At 50.4% G+C, this 22,116-nt stretch overlaps 2 protein-coding genes across 2 annotated transcripts; both read left to right on the forward strand.

The window, feature by feature from the left end:
• Positions 1-68: 68 nt before the first annotated feature.
• On the forward strand, positions 69-678 carry FAM229A (family with sequence similarity 229 member A). Its single transcript, XM_051638085.1, has 2 exons — positions 69-188; positions 499-678. The coding sequence occupies exons 1-2, from the start codon at positions 70-72 to the stop codon at positions 599-601; spliced, it is 222 nt and encodes a 73-aa protein (XP_051494045.1). The 5' UTR covers position 69; the 3' UTR covers positions 602-678.
• A 503-nt stretch (positions 679-1,181) lies between these two features.
• On the forward strand, positions 1,182-20,497 carry KPNA6 (karyopherin subunit alpha 6). The gene is made up of 14 exons (XM_051638050.1): positions 1,182-1,262; positions 10,182-10,315; positions 11,059-11,154; positions 11,660-11,759; positions 12,060-12,154; positions 13,408-13,539; positions 13,743-13,831; positions 14,808-14,907; positions 15,812-15,975; positions 16,789-16,867; positions 16,994-17,119; positions 17,708-17,835; positions 18,658-18,836; positions 19,795-20,497. The coding sequence occupies exons 1-14, from the start codon at positions 1,259-1,261 to the stop codon at positions 19,977-19,979; spliced, it is 1,611 nt and encodes a 536-aa protein (XP_051494010.1). The 5' UTR covers positions 1,182-1,258; the 3' UTR covers positions 19,980-20,497.
• Positions 20,498-22,116: the final 1,619 nt, after the last annotated feature.

Below are 22,116 nucleotides of genomic sequence, written 5' to 3' on the forward strand. Positions count from 1 at the left end.
TTGGGGGGCTTGTGCTCGCCCAGCTCACCCACCCGCTGCTCTCTGCTCAGACCTACCCAGGACGCAGACATGAGCTCCCAGCGGTCGCAGCAGGCTCAGAGGTTCCCCGTGGAGGCGGGCGACTGCCGCGGCTCGCCTGCCCCCCCGGGACGGCGGGAGCCGGCGGGCACCGAGCGGCCCGCGGGCAGGTGAGGGAGCCCGGGACCCCCGCGGGGGCTGGGACCCCCTGCGGGGGCAGGGCTGGGCCTGGCGCAGCCACAGCGCGTCCTGGGCTCACAGACCGGGTCCTGCCTTGGACGGACGCGGCGTGTTCTGCTCCCGAAGTGCCAGCCGGTGGGGACCCCTGCTCGCCCGGGACAGGGCGGGCTGTGCCCTGCCTGCTGCTGCTGGGGGCAGAGTCCCGTGCCGTGCCGTGCCCTGCCGTGCCGTGCCAGATCAGACGCGCTGTGCCGTGCCGTGCCGTGCCACCGGGGCTAACACCGCTCTCTCCCCCCACAGGCAGCTGTGCCGATGCTTTGGCAACCACTGCCTGACGCTGCCCAACGTCCCCATGGACGTGTTCATAGCCAGGGGGGGACACAGGCGGCCCCGCACCTCCTGAGGACCCGCAGCCAGCCCGGGAGCTGCCCGGGGCACGCACCAGGGAAAGGCCTTCGAATAAAGGAACGTGTTTCTAGACTTGTGGTGTGTTGGCCATGGGGGGTCGTGGGGTGGGAGGGGACACGGGGGGGCTGGAGATGAGGGGACAGGGTGTGAGGGAGAGGGACACGAGGGACAAGTCACACGAGGACAGGACACATGAGGGACAGGACACAGGAGGGACAGGACACACAAGGGACAGGACACAGGAGGACAGGACACAGGAGGGACACGACACAGGAGGGACAAGAGACACGAGGGACAGGACACACGAGGGACAGGACACAGGAGGGACAAGTAACACAAGGACAGGACACACGAGGACAGGACACACAAGGGACAGGACACAGGAGGGACAGGACACAGGAGGGACAAGTAACACGAGGACAGGACACACGAGGGACAGGACACAGGAGGGGCCCGGGCCGGGTCCTCCCCCCGCCCCGCCCGCCAGGGGGCGCTCGGTCGCCGCGGGCCCCGCCCCTACCGGTTGAAAGGGCGGGGCTCCCTCCGCGCCGCGGAGGTTTGTCCCGTCCCGGCTGCCGTCCGCTCCCCGCGCCGCCCTCGCCCGGGGCCGCCATATTGTGGCCGCCGCAGCTCGGGAGCCTGAGGAGCCGCGATGGGTGAGGGCGGGCGCGGGGCCGCGCGTCCCGGCAGCGGGCGGGGGGCGGGGGGCGCGGGGGAGGGCGGGGGAGCCGTCCCGCCGGCCGAGCAGGGGGAACAGCCGGTCCCGGCGCCGCCCGCGCCCCTCACCGGGCTCCGGGCGCCTCCCCTCTGCGGCGGCGGGCCGGCCCGGCGGGGCGGGGGGCCCCGCGTCATCCCGGTGCCCCGTGCCTGGCGGGGGGCGGCGGCTGCCGAGGGGGTTTCCTGGGGCAGGGGCCGGTGCTGCCCCGGTCGAGCCGCTTGGAGCCCGAGCGGGGCTGGGGGGGTTGTTGCCCCCTGGAAGCAGCGCTCGGGCAGCGCAGCCCGGTCTGTGGGGCGCCCCGGGGCGCGGCGAGGGCAGCAGGGGGGCTCGGGGCGGGGGTGGGTCCTGGGGCTGGTTGTGGGGGGGGGCAGAGGGGGGGAAACCTTGAGACGTGGTGCTGGGGGGGAACCGCTGCGCTTGGGGCTTCACCAGAGCGTCTGTGGCATCGTCAGGTCTCTGGTCTTGGGTTCATTTAAGCGGTAAAGTTTGTAAGAGTTCAGGACCGAGTTCAAGGGGGATCCTGCTAAGCTGTTGGCTGCTCCCGTCGCCCTGCAGGGCCGTGGCTGTTGTAGCTTTCTTCAGAACAGCATCAACATCGACTTGCCGAGACTGCCACAGCATCGCAGACTTGCTGAGGTCCCCGTGCAGTGTGTCCCTGTGGACAGTCTCAGCAAATGCATCTCCTGGCCCTGTGCAGGAGGGGAGTGCAGTGGAGTAACTCGTTTCCATACCATAACCAATAGCACTAAATATGCTCCAAGGCTCAGAGGGGCAGCAGATGGCTCTGGTAGCCTTTATCTGGTCCAGATAAATCACAGCTGAGTGTTGGCCTTTGAAAGGGGCAGCAGCAGACTCTCTTTTTTTCTCACTTTTAATGTAGCCTGAGGTTGAAGCTGTCTCCTCAGGGAAGAGAGGTGTCTTATTCTGGAGACTTCAAGTAGTAAGAGAGAGAGGTTGGATGGATGAGGTGAATGGGAAAGCCAAGGCTGTTGTAGGGATGTTCACTATAAAGCAGAGTAAGTTTCCTGCAGGGAGTAAGGATTAAGTTCTTATCAATTTTTACCTGCAATATCATCTTCTAACCTGATGCCCTTTGTGGTGGAATGATGCTTTATCAAAATTATCCTGTCAGAAACTTCCCCACTGTCTTTAAAAACCTTCCTAGGCTGTTCCAGGAAAAGTTAGTGGCCTCAAGTGTGTGTGTACAATGGCTGCAGCACCTCCCAGTCCAGAACAGCTTTTAAAAACTGAAGTTAGAGCTTGAGCTGTAAAATCTTGACTGGCAGCTTTGAGGTGAAAAATGTCCTCGGGCCTGTTGGTCAATGTCTGAAAACTCCCTGTGTTTTCTGGAGCTGAGGGTGTTCCTGCAAAGGAGCTTCCCATCCTTCCCCACCACTGCCTCCCTGCTGCTGCTTGGAGTTCTGAGCAGCAAGAATGTAAAACTCCCCTCATGTCAGTTACCCCATGTTTAACTTTTCAAAGAAAGCAGTGCTGCTGGCTTAAGTCAGTGGGGCTGAGCTGTGGCAGCATGATGTGGTTACCCCTTCTTGGATGGTGCTGTGGTGTAAGTTGTGATATTGGTCTCACCTGCGTGCAGCTCATCAGTTTGTTCTTCGTTTGTTATGCAAATGAGATGCCTACATGCCTTTATAGTGCTGCTTAGTCTGTGGAGCAGCTTGTAATGCTCCAGTTCTTAATACCACCCCAGTGGCTGATAAATTTAACCAGTTATTTGGCTGTTTTGCTTTGTTTGCTTCTGTTCAGGAGGGTAAACATGACCTTTGTGAAGGGGAGCTGGGTCACTAGTGTGGTGAGTGTCCTGGTGATAGGGCTGATTCCTCCAGCTGCTCAGCCTCAAGCTCTTGTGCCACTGAGGTCCAGATAACCTCAAATTTGCTCAGCACATCAGTGCTGTTTGTTTCTGGAACACAGCACAGGTTGGGAAGGGTGAGCTTGTTAGAATTTTATAGCCCTCTAATTGTCTCTGATTATTTCTGGTTGCTTTAAACATCCTGTGACTCGAGTCAGCTCGAGTTGACTCAGACAAAGGGTTAATCTCTGTTTTAAGAGCTGTTAGAAAGGACTCAAAGAAAGTGATCTCAGGTGAAAGTGTTGATAGATCATCGGTTAAGGAAAGCTGAAGGTCTCAGATTATGTAAATCGGGTTGAAGGGGACATAAAGCCCCCAAACTTCAAATTTTTGGGATGAGAAGGTGGAGCTGAAATTTGTGTTGGGAAGTGGACTGAGGGATAGGTTGGTTCGTGTGCCATATGGGCATGAGGTGCCTGGAAGGAATCCTCATCTCAGGCTGACCCCACTGAAGGACAAATAAGCTGCAGGACTGTCTGTTTTCCCCAAAGAGAATGTTTCCTCTTCCCTTCCCCCTCCCCAGCCGGCACCACCAGTGGAGCTGTTGCACATTCCAGCAGTGCTATCCCATCCCTGGCTCCTGGGAGCTCAACCAGAGAGGAACGAGCCAGCGGTGGCTGCAGCCCCAGACAGCCCTGGAGCTGCCTGGGAAAGCATTTCCCTGGCACAGCCTGTGCCCTGTGCCCAGCCTGGGGACAGCAGCAGGCTGGGGCTGGGACAGCTCTTCAGAACTGGCTCTACTTGTGCTGCTTTGTAATAAACACCCAATAAGCCACGTGAGGGAGGAAAAGCAGCAGGGCAAACATGCAAAACAAACCTGCAGGAGTGACAGGACCACAGAGCCTGGCCACTTTTCCTGGGCTTAGCAGCAGCTGGGGAAGTTCCAGGGCTGTGGAGGAAAAGGCTGGAGTTGCTGCTGGTTTGGCAGGACTTTATGTAGTGCTTCCCCTGTAAGATCAGCTCGTGGGTTTCCACAGCTCTCTGGTTTCATTTTCTCTCTGTCTTTTGAGCAAATGAAGCGATTTTTTTTTCTTATTTGCTGCAAAACTGTCAAAGTGACAGATTCAGTCTAATAATCTGTTCTTGGCTAATTTCAGCTAGCACTTCAAAGCTGTCTGGTGTGTGCAAGTAATTCAACTAGTTGTACATACAGTGTGAGTTTGAGGTGGTTTCTGTCTCCCTGCAGTTTGGTCAGTCCAAGAAAATCTGAGGAGACCAAGAGCAGCAAAGAGCAGTAACAAGTCCTGTGCTTCTGGTGGGTTTTCTTGAAGGAGGAATGTTTAGCTGAGAGCCTGTGCTGAGGTGGGAGGTTCCTCTGGGTTTTAAGGTAACTGTATGAAATAGAAAAAGTTTCTATTGGGAGGGGAAACCCAAAGAATATTTCATCAAAGCTTGTGACGTGAGACTTAGTGGTTCACTGAGAGTGTTTTGCTGCTGCTTGTCAAATTGAGGCAGGGTTTAATTGTAGCTGGCCGAGGTTTTACTGTCCCAGGGAGAACTGAGGTTGGAAGGAGCCTTTGGAGGTCATCTGGGCCAGTGTTTGCTCAGAGCTGGGCAGCTTTGACATGTACCCAGTGGGCACTAATCGGCAGATCAGGGCTGGTGGAGTTGATTCATTAACACCTCAATTGTTCTACCCCATAGCTCAGCCTGCCTGGCCAGGCCTTGCCTTAGCTGTGTGCCTTATGCCCAGCAACAGAACTGCAATGGAGATATCACCACGAGTCCCTGGGTGAAAGGGTTTTCTGGCTGAGAAGAGGCCCTGTCAGACCTGCCAGTGTAACTGTTTCCCTGCTCTGTCACCTCGCCCTGACTCAGCAGCACAAGCTCTGATTTAGACACAGGAGTCCCTGCAGTGACTCAGCTCTGGGGCTTTAATCAGCAGCTGGAAAAATATTTTGAGTGCTTTTTGTAATGCAGAGGAATGGGAAGAGGGTTGTCTGGAAAGGAGCAAGGCTGGGTTCCTGATCCAGGAACCTTAAGAAGCTGTTACACTCTTGGCACAGCAGTAACAACCCTGGAATTCCAGTTTTCCGGCTGAACTGCTGTAGCTTATGTTGGCTTTTCCACAGATGCTTACAGGATTTGAGTGCTCTGCTGAGCCTTCAAAGTCAAACCTTCACACTGTCTTTCTTTTTAAAGTGGTAAATACCTTCTCATCCTTCAGTATTTAAGAAGGATGAGTGTGACAAGCTGTACTAGGAACTCACTGGTTTACATGACAACTGGAGGGCTGTTTTCTTCAGTGGAACCAACCATGTCCAGCAAAACCTGTGGCTTTTTTTTAGTGTGAGTTTTGTGGATTTAAGTGAACAGTCTCCTAAAAGAAGTTACAAAAATGTGTTTTAACTCGTTGATGCTTTGCAGTCTTGAAAAGTCTGTCGGGGTTTGGCTTAGATGAATGTTTAATCTGGACCTTGAAAGGCAGCTCGTTGCTTCATGCTCTGAAATGACCTCAGCAGTCCTGGGGAAGAGTGAGCAGTTACTTGTCTGATTTTGGCCGTGTCTGTCTGGCTCAGGATGATGCAGATGCATCTGAACTCGAGTTGCTGTTTCAATCTCGGTCCTTGTTTGTGGCTGGTCATGTCGTGGTGTTAACTGGAGTTTCAGACTTCCCTGGAGTGTGTCACCCTGCATGGCCTCTTGTGTGGCTGAGAAATAAAAGCAATGCTACTGACACCATGTTCCCTTTATCCTTTCTGCCAAGTTTTCCAACTGCTGCTGTTTTCCTGAGGACAGAGGAGTCCCTCTGAGCCAGAACGAGCAAGTGTTTTGCTTTGTAGTGAGCCTTAGTCTGCCTGGGCAGAGCTGTCTGAGCAAAGCTTTACAGAGCTGTGCTTTATTTACTAAAGCAACTCATCAAATGTACAAATGGATTTCAAAATCTGTCCTGCAGAGCCAGGGTTACCTGATGTTACATGTTTAAGAGATGGAAAGAAATGTATATGCAGGCTGGTAATTCCTAGATGTATTTAATGCATCCTGCTAGCTCTGAGTTTAACATCTGATTTGGTTCTTGGGGATAGTTGGCAGAGCTGACTGGAGGTGCAGAGCCTGGATGCTCAATAGAACTATTGAAATGCAAATTCCATCACTTTTTTTTTTTCCTGTGGAGTTGTTGTGAATGAAGTCACTAAAGCAGGGAGGTACTTGGGACAAAAGGCACTGACTTGGGGACTGTGTGGGGTCAGGGGTGCCTAGAGCAGAACTGATGTTTGTCCAAGCTCGGGCAAAACACTATTTTAAATGGAGTCAGTCTTGCAAGTCTAAATTCACTCTTTTTCTTGAGTGAACTCTGAGATTTTGGTGTAAAGGGCAGATTCTCAAGTGTCCTTCGTGTTTGGCAACAGTGTTAACGTTAGAATTCCTGTAGATTTGTGGAGCTGAGGTGTTGGGAAGAGGTGGGTTGAAAGCTCTGCAGACTTGTGCTGGGTTAAAAAAAAATCACAAGTTTGTACCTCTGCAGTTTTTAATACTGGACTGGAGAGGCTGAGGTGAGGGGGTTGCACACTGAGCCCCTCTTACCAGGGTCAGGAATGGGGATGTGCTGAGGATACATGGTGCTTCAGAGGACTTCAGTGGTCAGGTCTCATTGACCAGGGAGCAAGGAAAAGGTGGAGATTCTGCTGTTCTGGGGTAATCCAAGGATTGCTGGACTTGGAAGAAAGCAGGTTCCTAGAAATCCAGGCTGTCCTGCAGCAGGAGGCCAGCTGCAGGGAGGAGTGGTGGGATGGCAGGAATAAAGGAGAAGCAAGGGCCTGAAACATAAGTAGCTGGACTGGCTTTGGCTGTTTTTGGAACAGCTTTGTTACTGTTTCTACTGGGGGAGGAGGTGCCTCGTTCTAATTCTGTCCTGTTTCTTGTTGTTTGTCTTTTCTTTTCTACCATTCATGCTGTGCTGACATTCTTGTAGAGCAGAGCAAGCTCTGGCCCTGGCATAACAGTCCTGCTCCCACACAGGGATGTTTCTGCACCTGGGCAGACAGGGTTGAGCTTCACTGTTTGCCTGAGCAGCTCTGGGGCTGCAAACATTCTTTTATACCTGTCATGAGGGATGATGCTAGAATGTGGTGTCTGGCCATGCAGTCCAGATGCCTGCATATCCCTCTTGCATTGCCATGCTCTGGGATACTTGGAAAACCTGCAGTAAGCCTGTCCCTGCACCCCAGGTGCTGGGTGCCATGAGCTTTTCCCCACCACATGAGGTTACCTGCCCCTGCTGTGACAGGGGGCTGGTCAGGGGTGGCTTCTGAGGAGAGAGAAGTGGTGAGCAGGCTGCAGGCACTGCCAGAAGAGCTTATCTGGTGTGCAGGCTGGTGTAGTCTCAGGGGTACCTGGAGCAGCTGCAGGAGTTGCTGTGGGTGAGCTGCTATGGTACAGAAGGAAAAGTCTTGCCCAGCTGCCTTGGAGTGCTGCAAGTAAATGTGGAGCCTTGGAGTGCTGGGTGTAACTTCTGTAGTCCCAGGGTGTGTGCTTGATACCATCTTCATGGCAGAGATACATGTGTGAGAAACCAAGTCAGGTGCCGGAGCAACAGGGATGTGCTGTTACAGTTGCTGTGGGCAGCCACTGGTGAGGGGCTGGTGGTGTTTTTGGGTTTCCCTGCAGGACAGTGTTTTCCATGCTCTGGAAATCCAAAGCTGTGAACTACAAGGTGTGCTCTGAGACCTGGCAGCATGTCCTGGATTCCATGGCTGCTTTCCAGAGGGGCTGGGGTGTGCCCAGCTCCCTGGGGTTGTGCAAGTCTGGAGGCAGCTGAGCTGTTGTCATGTGTCACATCACTCTTCATGTGACTGACTGGCTGGTAACCTGCAAGTAGTGTTAAATCACTGCAGCACTTTTCCTCCTCCTTCCCTTAAAAACTACATTGTAATTGACCACTTCCCAGAGGGAGGTAACAAGTTTGTCTTTGCTAGAGATTCTGTTGTAATCCCCGGAATGAAGCCAGCAACTTGCTTTTTTGTGTGGTTGTATCAGTCGTCAGTGCTGGGGCAGGAACAGGAATCCACTGACCTGAAGTGGTAGTTAAATACATTTTCTGAATTTAAATCTACATGTGGGTGTCACATCTTGCTACTGTAAGATCAGATAGAAACCTCCGAAGCTTGTAGAATTTTTTTCAAGTCCTCTGGCTTCTGAATTAGCTCCTTTTCAGTTAATGAAATTAATGCTGCTAAGAAAAGGGATGGACAAGTAGGAGCAGTTGCAGAGTTTCTGTGATCTTCAGCCATGTAAATAGTCTTTTGAAATGAGGAAGGTGCTGTCAAATACCTTCAGACACAGGAAGAGAATGCCCTCTTAGAAAGCAGATGACATGAAATAGTCTAAGTGTCTTTCCTGTTAAAATATGATTATTTTTTTTTTCCCAGCTTTTTAATGGATAGTTGTAAATTGTGTGTGTCTTTTCTTGGCCTGGCTGTGGGCTTTCCTAGTCAGAAGGCAGTAAGGTCTGAAACTTCTCCAGCTGATCTTGGAAGGGCTCCATAATAGCTGGAGGCAGTTGATAAGTTGGACTGAAACTTTCTGTGAGCAGTGTGGCTGAGGAGTGCCTGAAGCTTGAGAGAGGAGGGCAGAGGAGATAGTGCTGCAGACTTTCACAGGGCACTTCTCCCACCTGCCTTCAGCACTTAGAGGAAAACAAAGATTTTTGGTGGCCAGTCAATTTCTGGGAAGACTGAGTTGGTCTCAGGGTTAATTGGCACCTGACACCACATATCACAATTGTTTGCTTCCTGGCCTGAGAAAGGCACAGATGTTAAGCAAATAATCTGTGTCATAAAGGGGAGAAAGGGAGAGTTTGGGAGGATGCAAAAAGGAGTTGACCTGGCCAAAGAACTGGATTGCAGCTGAGGAATTGATACCCTTCTGTATTTGGGTTACTGCTTGGCCCTGATTGCCTTTAGCTGTGCCAAACTGGTGTGTCACTTCCCTGACTAGGAGGCAAATACATAAGTAATCAAGTTTGAAGTACAGCATCAGTCACATGTGAAACAGCAAAATAAGTAGGTCAGGTCCTGAACAGTTGCAGTAACCTGGACTTCAGTTTGCTGTGAGTTCTGCTGGATTTTTGCCATGTGTACCTCCCAGTCTGGAGGGACAAAATACCAAGGTGTGATTTATGCCATGATGATACAAAGGGAATAATTTATGCTGAAAACCAATGTAGAATTTAGTTCTGCACCTCCTGAGGACAGTGAATCTGTTTGAGTAGGAGCCTTTCATATGGGTAATGGGCTTGATATTGTGAAACTGGGTCCAATTCCCTTCAGAAAAGTGAAGCCACCTCCTAGAAACTTTGTGACACTCCTGCCATGCCAGCCTTCCACAGCAAGGAGGGCTAGGATCATCACATTCGAACCTGAAGCTTCTACTTCAGTGTTAGAAACCAGTTCTTACAAATAAGGACATGGAGCTCCTGCAGAGAGTCCAGAGGAGGCCACAAAGATGATGGGAGGGCTGGAGCAGCTCTGCTCTGGAGCCAGGCTGGGAGAGTTGGGGTGTTCAGCCTGGAGAAGAGAAGGCTCCAGGGAGACCTTAGAGCACCTTCCAGTGCCTGAAGGGGCTCCAGGAAAGCTGGGGAGGGACCTGGGACAAGGGTTGGGAGGGATGGGATGAGGGGGGATGGATTAAAACTGGCAGAGGGGAGATTGAGTTTGGACATGAGGAGGAAATTCTTGGGTGTGAGGGTGGTGAGAGCCTGGCCCAGGTTGCCCAGGGAAGCTGTGGCTGCCCCATCCCTGGCAGTGTTGAAGGGCAGGTTGGATGGGGCTTGGAGCAACCTGGGCTGGTGGGAGGTGTCCCTGCCCATGCAGGGGTTGGATCTAGATCATCTTTAAGGTCCCTTCCAACCCAAACCATCCCATGATTCGGTACCTCTGTTTAATCTGACTGTTCCGTGCGCACAGAATTCCTTGGCGCAAAGGACGTGTGGCTAAAGGAGCAGAGAGTGCCACGAAACCTGAGGCAGGTGCTTGTTCCTCTCCACAGAAACCATGGCGAGCCCGGCCAAGGACAACTATCGAATGAAGAGCTACAAGAACAAAGCCCTAAATCCCGAGGAAATGCGCCGGAGAAGGGAAGAGGAAGGAATTCAGCTGCGCAAACAGAAACGAGAGCAACAGGTAACTGTCAGCTTGAGTAGCTTGTGTGCAGCCTTAACACAGCCAGGATTGTGCTGCTGCCAAAGTGGAATCTTCAAGGATCTGTGCATTAAGGTTTGTTGGCAGTCTTATTTTTCCTGTTCTAACTCAGATCTTGCTTTTCTCTTTGTACCTAGTACAGAGTGTAACTCGCACCAGGAGCTCTCCAAGCACTTTGTCCTTGGGGTGCTGGAGGTTTTTGTTCACAGATCCTTGTTTTTAAAGGGTTTTTTTTTGAGGATTTTTAAAAAATTAATTGCTGAATGGGGTTATTTTTTGGAGAAGCAGGAAGAGCAAGTGAAAGTATGAGCTGCACATCTAATTCTGAGCTGGTTTTTTTTTTGGCTTGGAGGTCTGTGAAAGTCAGAGGTGATTCCCAGGTGATGCATGTGGCTCAGATTAAGTGTTTGCTCTATTAGTGACTCACCTGCAAGCTGCCTTCTCCCCTGTTTCCCTCACTTGTTAGGCCAAATTCTGCACTTGCCTGTACCAATGTCTGTGTCCTGGGCGTTTGCATATCTGAGAGCAAGACTTAGCATGTTTTATTATTGGGGTTTGTGTGCCAGAGTAGTCTTCAGAGTGCAGAGCTGTTATTAATGACTGCTTTTCTATTCTGGTAGCATTTAGTCTAGCTGGCAGAATCTTGTTTGAGGAACAAGAATGTCTAGTTATGAAGACTGTTCATCATTGCTTTCTAATAACTCCTGAACTTTGTTCTCCACCAGCTCTTTAAAAGAAGAAATGTGGAATTGATCAATGAAGATGCCTCCATGTTTGACAGTCTCCTGGTGGATTCCTACGTTAGTTCCACAACATGTGGGGTAAGAACTGACAAACCTCAATGTTTTTGGGTTCTTCCATTTGAGAATATGGCAAATGTTACTGCAGGGAGCAGGAAAAGTCTGCCAGGAATTAAATAGTCACAGAATACCAGGTTGGAAGGCACCCCAAGGATCATCTGGTCCAACCTCTTTAGGTACTACTCTAGTTTATATGAGGTGGCTCAGCACCCTGTCCAGCTGAGACTTAAAACTGTCCAGTGTGGGGGAATCCACCACTTCCCTTGGGAGACTGTTCCAATGTCTGACTGTCCTCAGGGTGAAAAATTTACCTCTTGTGTCCCATTGGAATCTCCCCAGGAGCAACTTGTGCCCATCACCCCTTGTCTTTTCCACGGGACTCCTTGTAAATAGTGGGCTTCTGATCTCAAGTTGAGTCTCTGCAATACCAGCTGAGCATAATTCAATAGACTGTCATGACTGAGATGCCTTGAATGATCTGAGTGTGAAATGGAACCATTGCTCTGTCTCCTTTGCATCTTTCCAGGAGGGAGTGATCACCAGAGAGATGGTGGAGATGCTTTTCTCAGATGACCCTGACCTGCAGCTAGCAACCACTCAGAAATTCAGGAAATTACTCTCCAAAGGTAAAAAGAGCTCATCTCATCCCTTCCATAGGATCTGAGGTGGCCTTTCTTTGGCAAGGATTGGTGTGCATGGACAGAAGCTCAGCAGCTTTCATCCTGGGGAGAGAAAGTTAAAATCTAGAGATTTGATAATCTGGTCTATTGCTGATGATTTACAGTTGTATGAATTGTACAGAGAGTGATTCTGGAGAGTTGTCCTGCTGAGCTCAGTACAGATTGAGATCATTCACTGCTAGTTCATGCTTGTTTTTCCCCTGCATTAGACCTATGTACTGTTTTAACACTGCCTTGCTCTTGCAGAGCCAAATCCTCCAATAGATGAAGTGATAAACACGCAGGGAGTGGTGGAAAGATTTGTTGAATTCCTGAAAAGAAGTGAAAATTGCACACTACAGGTAAAGGAGCTTGTGTTTTGAGTTCTTCATGGCATGTAGCTGTTCAACCTTCACAGCTCAGCACCATGAACCCAGAGGAGCTGCTGGGGAAAAGGGATGTCTTGAACCTAGAAGGTGCAGGTTTATAGGACAAAGGAAATTATAAGTTGCTCTAGGTTCTTGGGAGGATATTGGTAAAAACAAGAGTTCAGCTGCAGAGGAATAGCAGTTGGCCTTCATGTGTCTGGTATTTCTGCTGGGAGCTGGTGGAGCTGTGGAATAAAAGTGTAGGAAGAAACTGAGGAAAATCCTCCATTACAGGAGGATTTTAGGTACAGACTAAGAGTCAGTTAAAATGGTGGGGGAAGTACTGCTCTGTGGGGCACAGGGGTGGACTGGGTGGCTTCTTGAGATTCCTTCCAGCTTGGTAATAACTACAGTTACTTTGTAGGGGTTAAAGATGTTTCCATACATGGAGCTGGAGCAGAGTTGGTGACTGCCTTTATCTTCCTGCCCTCTGGCCCAAGGCTGTGTATCATAGGGCCTTATTTTTAAGAAGGACTGAATGGAAATCTGTTCTTAAACCAAAGGATGAGTAACAAAGGCAGGGAACTTGCTGCTCATCTTCACTTGAGCTCAAGGCATCTTTGTGGTGTTGGCCAGACAAGAGGGTGGGCTGGAACTCTAGGCTAGACAGAGAGACCTTCCTGCTCTGCAGGTATTTATGCACCACACGTCATCGCATTTCCTGCTGGAAAATTGTTGTACAGGTGAAATGATGTGGTGTGACTGACAACCCCCTTCTTGGAGGTGTTCAAGGGCAGGTTGGACAGGGCTTTGTGCAACCTGGGCTGGTGGGAGGTGTCCCTGCCCTTGCAGGGGGTTGGATCTAGATGATCTTCTAGGTCCCTTCCGACCCAAACAATTCCATGATGCTGTGTTGATGTCTTGTTAATCCTGTCAGAAGATGTAGAATCACTTAGGTTGGAAAAGACCTTCAAGATCATCAAGTCCAACCCTTCACCCTACCCTGCAGCCTCTGAGAAGACAATTTAGCAGATGTGGCTTTTTTTTTTTTTGGCTCAAGAAAATTAAAACCCCTTGAGTATCTGTGTTCTGGTGTGACATGCTTGTTTTCTCTCACCACCTTAGTAGAAGTTGAAAGAGTTAAGAAGAATAGTTGATGCTAGGAATTGTAACAAATGTAATGATAAATATTTGGCTAAATCAGGATGATTTCATTCACACTGTTGTCATTTCTTTGCTTGTTTCAGTTCGAAGCAGCATGGGCACTGACGAATATTGCATCAGGAACTTCCCAACAAACAAAAATAGTCATTGAGGCTGGGGCAGTTCCTATCTTTATAGAGCTGTTAAACTCTGACTTTGAGGATGTTCAAGAACAGGTGAGGCTCTTGTCTTGCTTTGGGCTTAGGGAGAGAACCAGAGCAGGTGGCATGTGAGAAAAATGCAGCGTTTAAACGGAGTGACCAGTGTCTGACAACTGGTTTGCCTGGAATTGCAGGAAAATGCTTTCTTAGCACACTGCCCTTTTCTTCCTCTGTTCAGAAACTGTGTGAATGCTAAAACTGTTGCTGTTTCCTTCCAGGCTGTCTGGGCATTGGGGAACATTGCTGGAGACAGCTCTGTGTGTAGAGACTATGTCCTTAACTGCGCTATCCTTCCTCCCTTATTAATGTGAGTAGCCATGAGTACTTGCCAACACGCTTCTTGGAGTCCCATTGTCTGCAGCAGAGCAGCATTTGAGCTGGGCACAGAGATTCCCTGGCTGTGTGGTGCTGATCACTGGGAATCAGACCATTGGTACCAGATAAACTGGGCAGTTCAGACAAGTGTCTGATGAACAGAGTGGGACTTGGTAGAGGCCATGCCTTCTCACAACGCTTCCCAGCGCTGCCCGGCGGGTGCTGTCGCAGTGTGCTGGGCTCTGAAGGTACAGGCCTTGCTGGTTCCTGCCTGTCCCTCCAGATGCCTGCTCCTTGGTGCTTGTGCTGTGGATTCCAGGTGCTTGTGTGAGCAGGCTCCTCTAGGGCTGGGGAAAGGGAGCAGGTCTCTGCACACCCCCTGGCCTCTGCAGCTCTGAGGTGTGGTGTGCGCCCATAGGTCTGTCAGGAGAGCTTCTCTCAAGGGCTGCTTGATGCTCTGGAAAGGTTTAATCTTTTCTTTATCCTGTCCCTGTCCCTTTATCTGTGACAAGTGACTTGTTATACTGCTGCTTCTGTCAGTCACTGTCACCAGGGCTTGCTGACTGGAGCCCTCAGCCCACAGCACTTGCTGTCCTCAGGAGAGCTGACAGCAGTTTGTGTCCAGCAAGGACCATCTGACCTCAGAGAGGGTTTTCCTGGGCTGCATTTGAACTTGGAACTGCACTTGACTAACTTGCCCTCCCTTCTGCAACTTGTCTGCTGTGGGACTTGCCTTCCTGACCTGTGTCACTTGAGGCTGTTAGGAATCATAAATATCTATCCTAAAAAGTTAGTTGCATGTCACTTCTTGCTTATTGAGAGGCTCAAGTGACAAGCAGCATGGCTTGAGCTACAGCAAGTGGAATAGTGGGATTTTTTTTTTTTTGTAAAAATCATTAGTTTTCCTTCTTGATTCCCTTACTGGCTTCCACATCAAGGATAATAATCCATGGTCATTGTCTCTTCAGGCTCCTTACAAAGTCCACCAGGTTGACAATGACACGGAATGCTGTCTGGGCCTTGTCAAACTTGTGCAGAGGAAAGAGTCCACCACCAGAATTTGATAAGGTGAGAATAAATACCTTGCTGGCAGGCAGATGATGGGGAGACACCCAGTCAAGATGTTTGTCTAAATTATTTTTGGCCATAGGACTTCTCTAAGTCACTCTGGGAGGGAACAGGGTGAGGTTCTTCCTGCTAAGGTTGATCTTGCTGCTCAGCAGGTGTCTGAGCACCTGTTGAATTCCCTGCCCAGGTCTCTTGGTGGGCTTCTCTGAACCCTGTTACGAACTCAGAAAGGTTGAGGCTTCACTCAAATTGTGACAGAAAACATGAGTGAGACCCCCAGATGCTACAGAACAGGACTCCTGCCTGGGAGCTGTGGTAGCTTTTTCCTCTTTCCCTTCATCTGTGTGCTACCAGCACCAGCAGAAGGTTCTGCCTTTCAGGTGAATTCTTCTTTGGTAGAACAAAAATGTTTTAAAATCCACGTGCTTTACTTCTTTAAATGACAGTTTTCTTGTCAGAGCTGGGAAGCCTGTGGTGAAGGATGGACTCTGACTTCAGTGTAAATACAAAAACACTCATAAATGATTCAAGTACTCAGAGGTGTAACTGTTGCTGCTCTGAATACTGAGCTATTTAGGGCTATAAAGAGTAAGAATTGGAGCAGTGCTCTTACATAAGGCTTGTCAGGAGCTTCCAAACAATAGTGTGCACAGCAGCACTTGTCTCAGGAGTCCAGACTTGGTCCAAGAGGAAGGGATGTAATTTTAGTTTAGCAATACAAGCTGCTGAGGTCACTTTGGACACTGTGATTATGAGGTATGTGAACCAGCAAGGACACTGCTGACTGTGGGGAAGGAAACTGGGCATCCCAGACCTGTTATCTTGCCAGTCAGCACAGCCACCTGGTGTCTGTGTGCAGATGTGGGCCTGGGCAGGGTGACTAACACTGGTGCCTGTTTTGTAGGTGTCTCCCTGCCTGCCAGTGCTGTCCCGATTGTTATTCAACAGTGACTCTGACTTGCTGGCTGATGCCTGTTGGGCTCTTTCCTACTTATCAGATGGTCCCAATGAGAAAATCCAAGCAGTCATTGACTCAGGAGTGTGTCGGCGACTGGTGGAGCTGTTGATGTGAGTATCTTCCAGCTGCTGAAGCCCAGTGAGACTGGGAAATGTGGGACTGAGCAGGAGCTCATGTCAAATCCCATCAGAGCACTCTTGGCATCTCTTGTGGGCACAGGACCCAGGTAATAGGTGCTGGCTTTGGAGCAGGAATATCTGAGGGTCTGAAGCAGGTTGAGATCTGCAGTTTGCTGACTTTTCTTGGAGAGATGCTGAGTGTTTCTAGTGCTGGGATGCTAATTAATACTGCACACAAGGAGGAATTTATAAAGAGAGACTGGACTGACACCTCTGATCTGTGAAAGCAGAGTGGACTACAGAGTGTCTTGTGCTCTCAAGCCTCAGATAGGCTTATGGAAGCCTGGTTACTGGGAAATCAAAGGTGGCAGGAGCAGGAACAACAAAAGTCAGCTTGGCCTTGTTCATCTAACAAACTTGGAGAAGGGTGTTTGTTGTTTGAATGGGCCTCTAACATCTATAGAATTGATGTAACTGAGATACTTGCTTCCAAACTGATTCTGAAACATTCTGGGTGTTCTCCTTGAGTCAACATCATCTTTGTTCAGGATGGTGATGTAAAAGGTGAGATCTGTAACTCAGCTGATGATGGAGTTAGGATGTTAAGGAGGAAAACATGTCTGTGCTGCCAGGGTGTCTTCAGCCTCTGCTTATCCAGTGGCAATATGGTCAATTTACTGGATGCTTCTCTGTGCTAGATGCTGGAATTGCAAGTAAAGAATGCACGTGTGGGGAGAGAATCTTCTGAATATCCTGGTGCACCTGATCTGATAGATTTTTGTCCTTCCCCCACTTCTCCTGCAGGCACAATGACTACAAAGTGGCCTCCCCAGCCTTGCGAGCAGTTGGCAACATCGTGACAGGGGATGACATCCAGACCCAGGTGAGGGGGAAGGACTGGCTGGCAGGGAATGCAGGGCCCATGGAGTGTGTTCATTCTGTGAAAATGGGAAGTATTTAGCTCTGCACCTCATCCTAGTGACCTCACTCCTGCTTTCTTTCTCCCAAGGTGATTCTGAACTGTTCAGCCTTGCCTTGTCTCCTTCATTTACTAAGTAGTCCCAAGGAGTCCATCAGGAAAGAAGCCTGCTGGACTATATCCAACATCACAGCAGGAAACAGAGCACAGATACAGGTACAGTCTTACCCAGACCACCCATGAAGATCCTAAGGTTCCAGGCTCAGGATTAAGGACTTGTAGCTTTTTTCTTACCTGACACACATCTTGTTCACATGTCTCACTCTGCAGTAATTTGCAGATCTGCTGCTTCCAGCCCTGTGCCAAAGGAGCTAAAAAAAGCCTGCTAATTGTTCCAACAAAGACCAGGCTGAAGTGAATCCCACAGGTTGCATCATTGGAATAAGAGGAGATACAGCCCCTGTTTCTCCATGCTCAATTAGAGATAAGCCTTTGAAAAGCTGGAGCTTGTTGAGTTTTAATTATCCTTTTAATGACCTAGCATACAAAGGCAGATAAGTGATGAAAGCTCTCCTGGAGTTTTGATGCAATAATTGGGTTTGTCTGCTCTCCTGGTTGTGGAATTGAGTCTCTCCCATTAATGGGATCAGACTGGGGAATAAAATGGAGGAATTGTGGAAGGGTGAAGCTGGGAAAGTTCTTTTGCAGTGGGAAATGGAGGTAGAGATTTCTTTCAAGGGCTTTAATAGCCGTTTAGAAACCAGGTTGGGAATTCAAGGCCTTCTCACTGCTCTCTCTCCCCAGGCAGTCATAGATGCCAACATTTTCCCCGTGCTGATAGAGATCCTGCAGAAGGCAGAATTCCGCACCCGGAAAGAGGCAGCCTGGGCCATCACCAATGCAACCTCAGGAGGGACTCCTGAGCAGATCAGGTACTGCTGGGGCTCCTCTCAGGGGGAACCTGTCCTCTCGTGGTGGCTTTGTCTTTATGGGAACTGAGAGGCAATTGCAGGGGAGTGATTTGGAGCCCCTCAGTGTGTGTGAGGCAGAGCTACAGGTGGATCGTGTGCTGTGGTTGTTGTAGTTTCCTGCTGGGTAAGGATAAATGAGTCCAAACTACTTCCTTCCTCCCCCTTTAGATAGTGGAGATTAGGCTGAATGTCCACACTGGATGACAGTTTAAATTCTAGTGTGGGTTTAATTTGAGTAGGTCCAGTATTTCCAAGTGGGTTAGTGTTTTTTTTAAAAGAGGGGGTGTGTATGGAAGTCATAGAATCACGGAGTGGTTTGGGTTGGAAGGGACCTTCAAGATCATCCAGTCCCACCCCCTGCATGGGCAGGGACACCTCCCACCAGCCCAGGTTGCTCCAAGCCCCATCCAACCTGCCCTTCAACACTGCCAGGGATGGGGCAGCCACAGCTTCCCTGGGCAACCTGGGCCAGGGTCTCAACACCCTCACAGGGAAGAATTTCCTCCTCATGTCCAACCTCAATCTCCCCTCTTCCAGTTTTCATCCATCCCCCTTGTCCTCTCCCTCCCTGCCCTTGTCCCAAGTCCCTCCCCAGCTTTCCTGGAGCCCCTTTCAGGTGCTGGAAATGCAAATAAGTGGATAAAAGTTAACCTTGCAGAACAGTAAATGTATTTTTAAGGTAAATTCATTTATTTTACTCATTTCCCTTGCTCTTTCTGAGCAAAGGTGATGCTTGTTAGATCCTCAACCACAAGTGTGTGTTGTTGCTGCTCTCCCTCCCAGATACCTGGTAAACCTGGGGTGTATCAAGCCTCTCTGTGACCTGCTGACTGTCATGGACTCCAAGATAGTTCAGGTGGCCTTGAATGGCCTGGAGAACATCCTGAGGCTTGGGGAGCAGGAGGCCAACCAGAGTGGGACTGGCATCAACCCCTACTGCAGCCTGATCGAGGAGGCCTATGGTAGGTTGGGGCTGGTGGCCCTGCTGCTCTTGACCTTGACACCATGGCTGGACAGAAAGGTCTCTGCTAGTTCTGTTCATTGCTTTTCTGCTGAGTTAAGGGGGTCAGTGCATTCCAAACTAACCAGTATTGGTTCAATAGTCTTTTTATACTCTGAGCATTGGACAAAATACTGGGAAGTGAAGGTTCTACATCTGATCTGACCTTCCTAGACCTGGAGGCCAAGCTGATCCCTGTGGCTGGCACCACTTGAGGGAATTAAGCTGAGCCAAGTAAAAAGTGACACTTCAGGAGCTGAGGTTGCTCTGGCTGTACCCAGTTGTGCACTGCAGATGGATCAAACCCAGGGGGACTCAGCTTTTCCCTGGAGACAGTTAATTTGGTGGAGTGGGTTTTTTTTGTGTGTCCTGCTCTTGATGCTTTGGGGAGCAGTTTCTATTTTGGGTCTGAAACTCCCTGTATCCTGCCAGTGTCTGATTTGCCCTCTCAGTTAGTGTGTCCTGATTCTCCCAGGAAGAATAATTCTTGAGTTGGTTGTGCTTGGATGTTTTCCCTTCAGCAGTGGATTTAATTAGGGCAGCTAAAGCTGTTGCTGCCCTTTTGCTGGAGGCTACTGGGACAGGCCCAGCTCCCTTCCCTTCCCTGCAACTACCAAAACTTCTTCACAGCCAGTTGTTTTAATTTCACTGCAATCTGGTTTATTCCCCAGCTGGGAGCACATCTGCTTTGGCTGTGGCAGCTGGATCTGCTGTGAAAAAGACATGAATGATTCCTGATAAATCCACACCTGGCTCTGGAATGATTTGTTTGATATAACAGAGCAGCTCACAGAGTGCAAATCTAACAGAGAAAGGTCTTGCAGGGAAGAGGGACAAGGCTGGAGGATGGATGTGGGGTGGTGTAAATATCAGGGTCTTCTGGTTTCATTGTGTTTCACTTCTTTTTTTCCTCCTCCAAGGTTTGGATAAGATTGAGTTCCTACAGAGCCATGAGAACCAAGAGATCTACCAGAAGGCCTTTGACCTGATCGAGCACTACTTTGGGGTAGAAGATGACTCTGCTCTAGCTCCCCAGGTAGATGAGAACCAGCAGCAATTCATCTTCCAGCAACCTGAAGCCCCCATGGAAGGTTTCCAGCTATAATGTGCCTGAGGGAGGGGGAAAAAAAATAAACCAACAAACCACCACAAACTTGTTGGAAAGCAACTGGGAGCAGCTGATTGTCCCATCCCCTCCTTGCAAAGGGAAGGCTGAGCACCCTCTCCACCTGTTAGGACACAATTCTTCCTTCAAACAACTAGAAACTGCTTTTGTCCTCAAGGAGAGGAGGGGGGAGAGTCTTACACTTTCTTCTTTTTTGCTGCTGCATCCATGTCTTGAAAGCAGGCATCTGGGTGGAGGAAGGAGGACACTGAGGTCACTGAGGCACCTCTTGGGTTTTGTTTTGCTTTGTGGTGATCTCTCCCAAATGTCACTTCTTACCTCGGGTACTTCATTGAGATTTCAGCATTGGGTTGGGTAAGAACAGAAAGAGAAAAAGCAAACATTCTGTGACAACCAGAATTCTGGAAGCCTGGGTTGGTTGATCTATTTAAATTTTTTTTTTTTTTTTTTTGCACATTGTTACTCTTTATTAAAGACTCTAATTTGCCAAGAGCAAAGTTTAGCCCTGGCCTTTCTGCTCCCCTCCTTCAGTGGACAGTCCTGTTGAAGCTGGGCCAAGTTCCCCTGAAATGATATGAGAAATGGACAGAAATGGGAAGTTTTCCCACTCCTGGGAAGATTTTTCTGGGGGTGGGTGGAGGCGGGGGGGGGGGGGGAGAGGAAGGCTCCTTCCCTTTCTTTAGATATATATTTTTTTGGTGTGGTGGTTGTTTTTTGAAGACCTGCTAGTGGTATTTACAAGGAAAAAAAGACCCCAAAGATGGAAATGATATGAAGAAGGCAGGATGCTTGGGTGGTTTTTGGAAGCAGGAAGCACAGCTGCTGTTGCACAGGCTGCTTTATTTTTTTGGCATTGCTACTGACTGAAGTCCCAGAACTGTTGAAATGGTAAAACCCATCTTCATCTTTACTTGAATGATGATATTCTTTTTTTTTTTTCCATGAGAACATGTTTGGAGTTCTAAGGTTGTTTGGTTTTTGTTGGATTGTTTGTTGGTTGGGTTTTTTTTTCCTGGCTTGGTTTGGGGTGGATTGTTTTTAGGGGTTGGAGGAAGAGGATGTAGCTCCACTTGACACTGTTTGTGTGGTGTGAACTTCAGTAGCAACAGGCCTGAGTTTTCAGGTTTGCCCCCCTGCTCACAGGTGGACCCTGTACATTTTACTTTAAAAAAAAACAACATAATTCAAATCTCTTGTATTTTTTATATGATAGAGAGGTAGGTATTTGTCTAATTGGGCTTCAGAGAAAAAAAATATATATGAAATTCTTGTAATTTATGTAAATAGAGCACTGTGAGGCAGGGGCACCTGGAAACAAGGGCCCAGCTCCCCGGGTCCTGCTGCTTTCCCTGGGTTCACTCGCACACGGGGGCAGCAGCTCCGGGCTGCCTCCTCCGCCAGGGCGGGGTGAATTTGGCCGAGATTCACTCAGCGACGGCGACGCTGGAGAACGAAAACCACTTATTTGGGGGGACGGGGGTGGGGGGGGCAGAGCCGGCGCTGCTGTGGGGGGCCCCCCCCGGGGGCTCTGGGGCCCTTCGTGTGAAACCAATAAACCTGAATCTCTGCAGTTGGCTGAGCTGTGGCTGTGGGGGGGGGATGGGGGGGGGGTTGCACCGGGGGCTCGTCCTGCCGCGGGTCCTCAGGGGGGCGGGAGGCCCGGCCGGCCCGGCCGTCCCCCCCCGGGCCCTGCTGTGACCCCCGGTGCCTCGGGGAGACCCTGCTGTGCCCCCCGGTGCCCCCCCCCCCCCCCCGGCCCTGCTGTGCCCCCCGGTGCCCTCCCCTCCGCCCCTGCCGTGCTCCCCGGTGCCCCCCCCCAGGCCCCGCCGTGCCCCCCCAGGCCCTGCTGTGAACCCCTAGGCCCACCTGGTGCCCCCCCCAGGTCCCCCGCTGCCCCTCTAGGCCCCGGTGCCCCCCCCTCTGGTGCCCCCCCAGGCCCTGCTGTGACCCCCGGTGCCCCCCCCCGGTGCCCCCCGCTGTCCGGCCTTCCCCCCCCCCCCGGGAGGCGGGAGCGGCTCCGCGCGCGGGGCACGCTGGGAGTCGTAGTCCCCGGCCCCTTCGCGGTGCATGCCGGGAGCTGTAGTCCCGCCCCCGGTCCCTCCCGGCAGCCCCCGCG

This window comes from Apus apus, chromosome 21 (genome assembly GCF_020740795.1).
Source record: "Apus apus isolate bApuApu2 chromosome 21, bApuApu2.pri.cur, whole genome shotgun sequence".
Lineage (NCBI taxonomy): Eukaryota > Metazoa > Chordata > Aves > Apodiformes > Apodidae > Apus > Apus apus.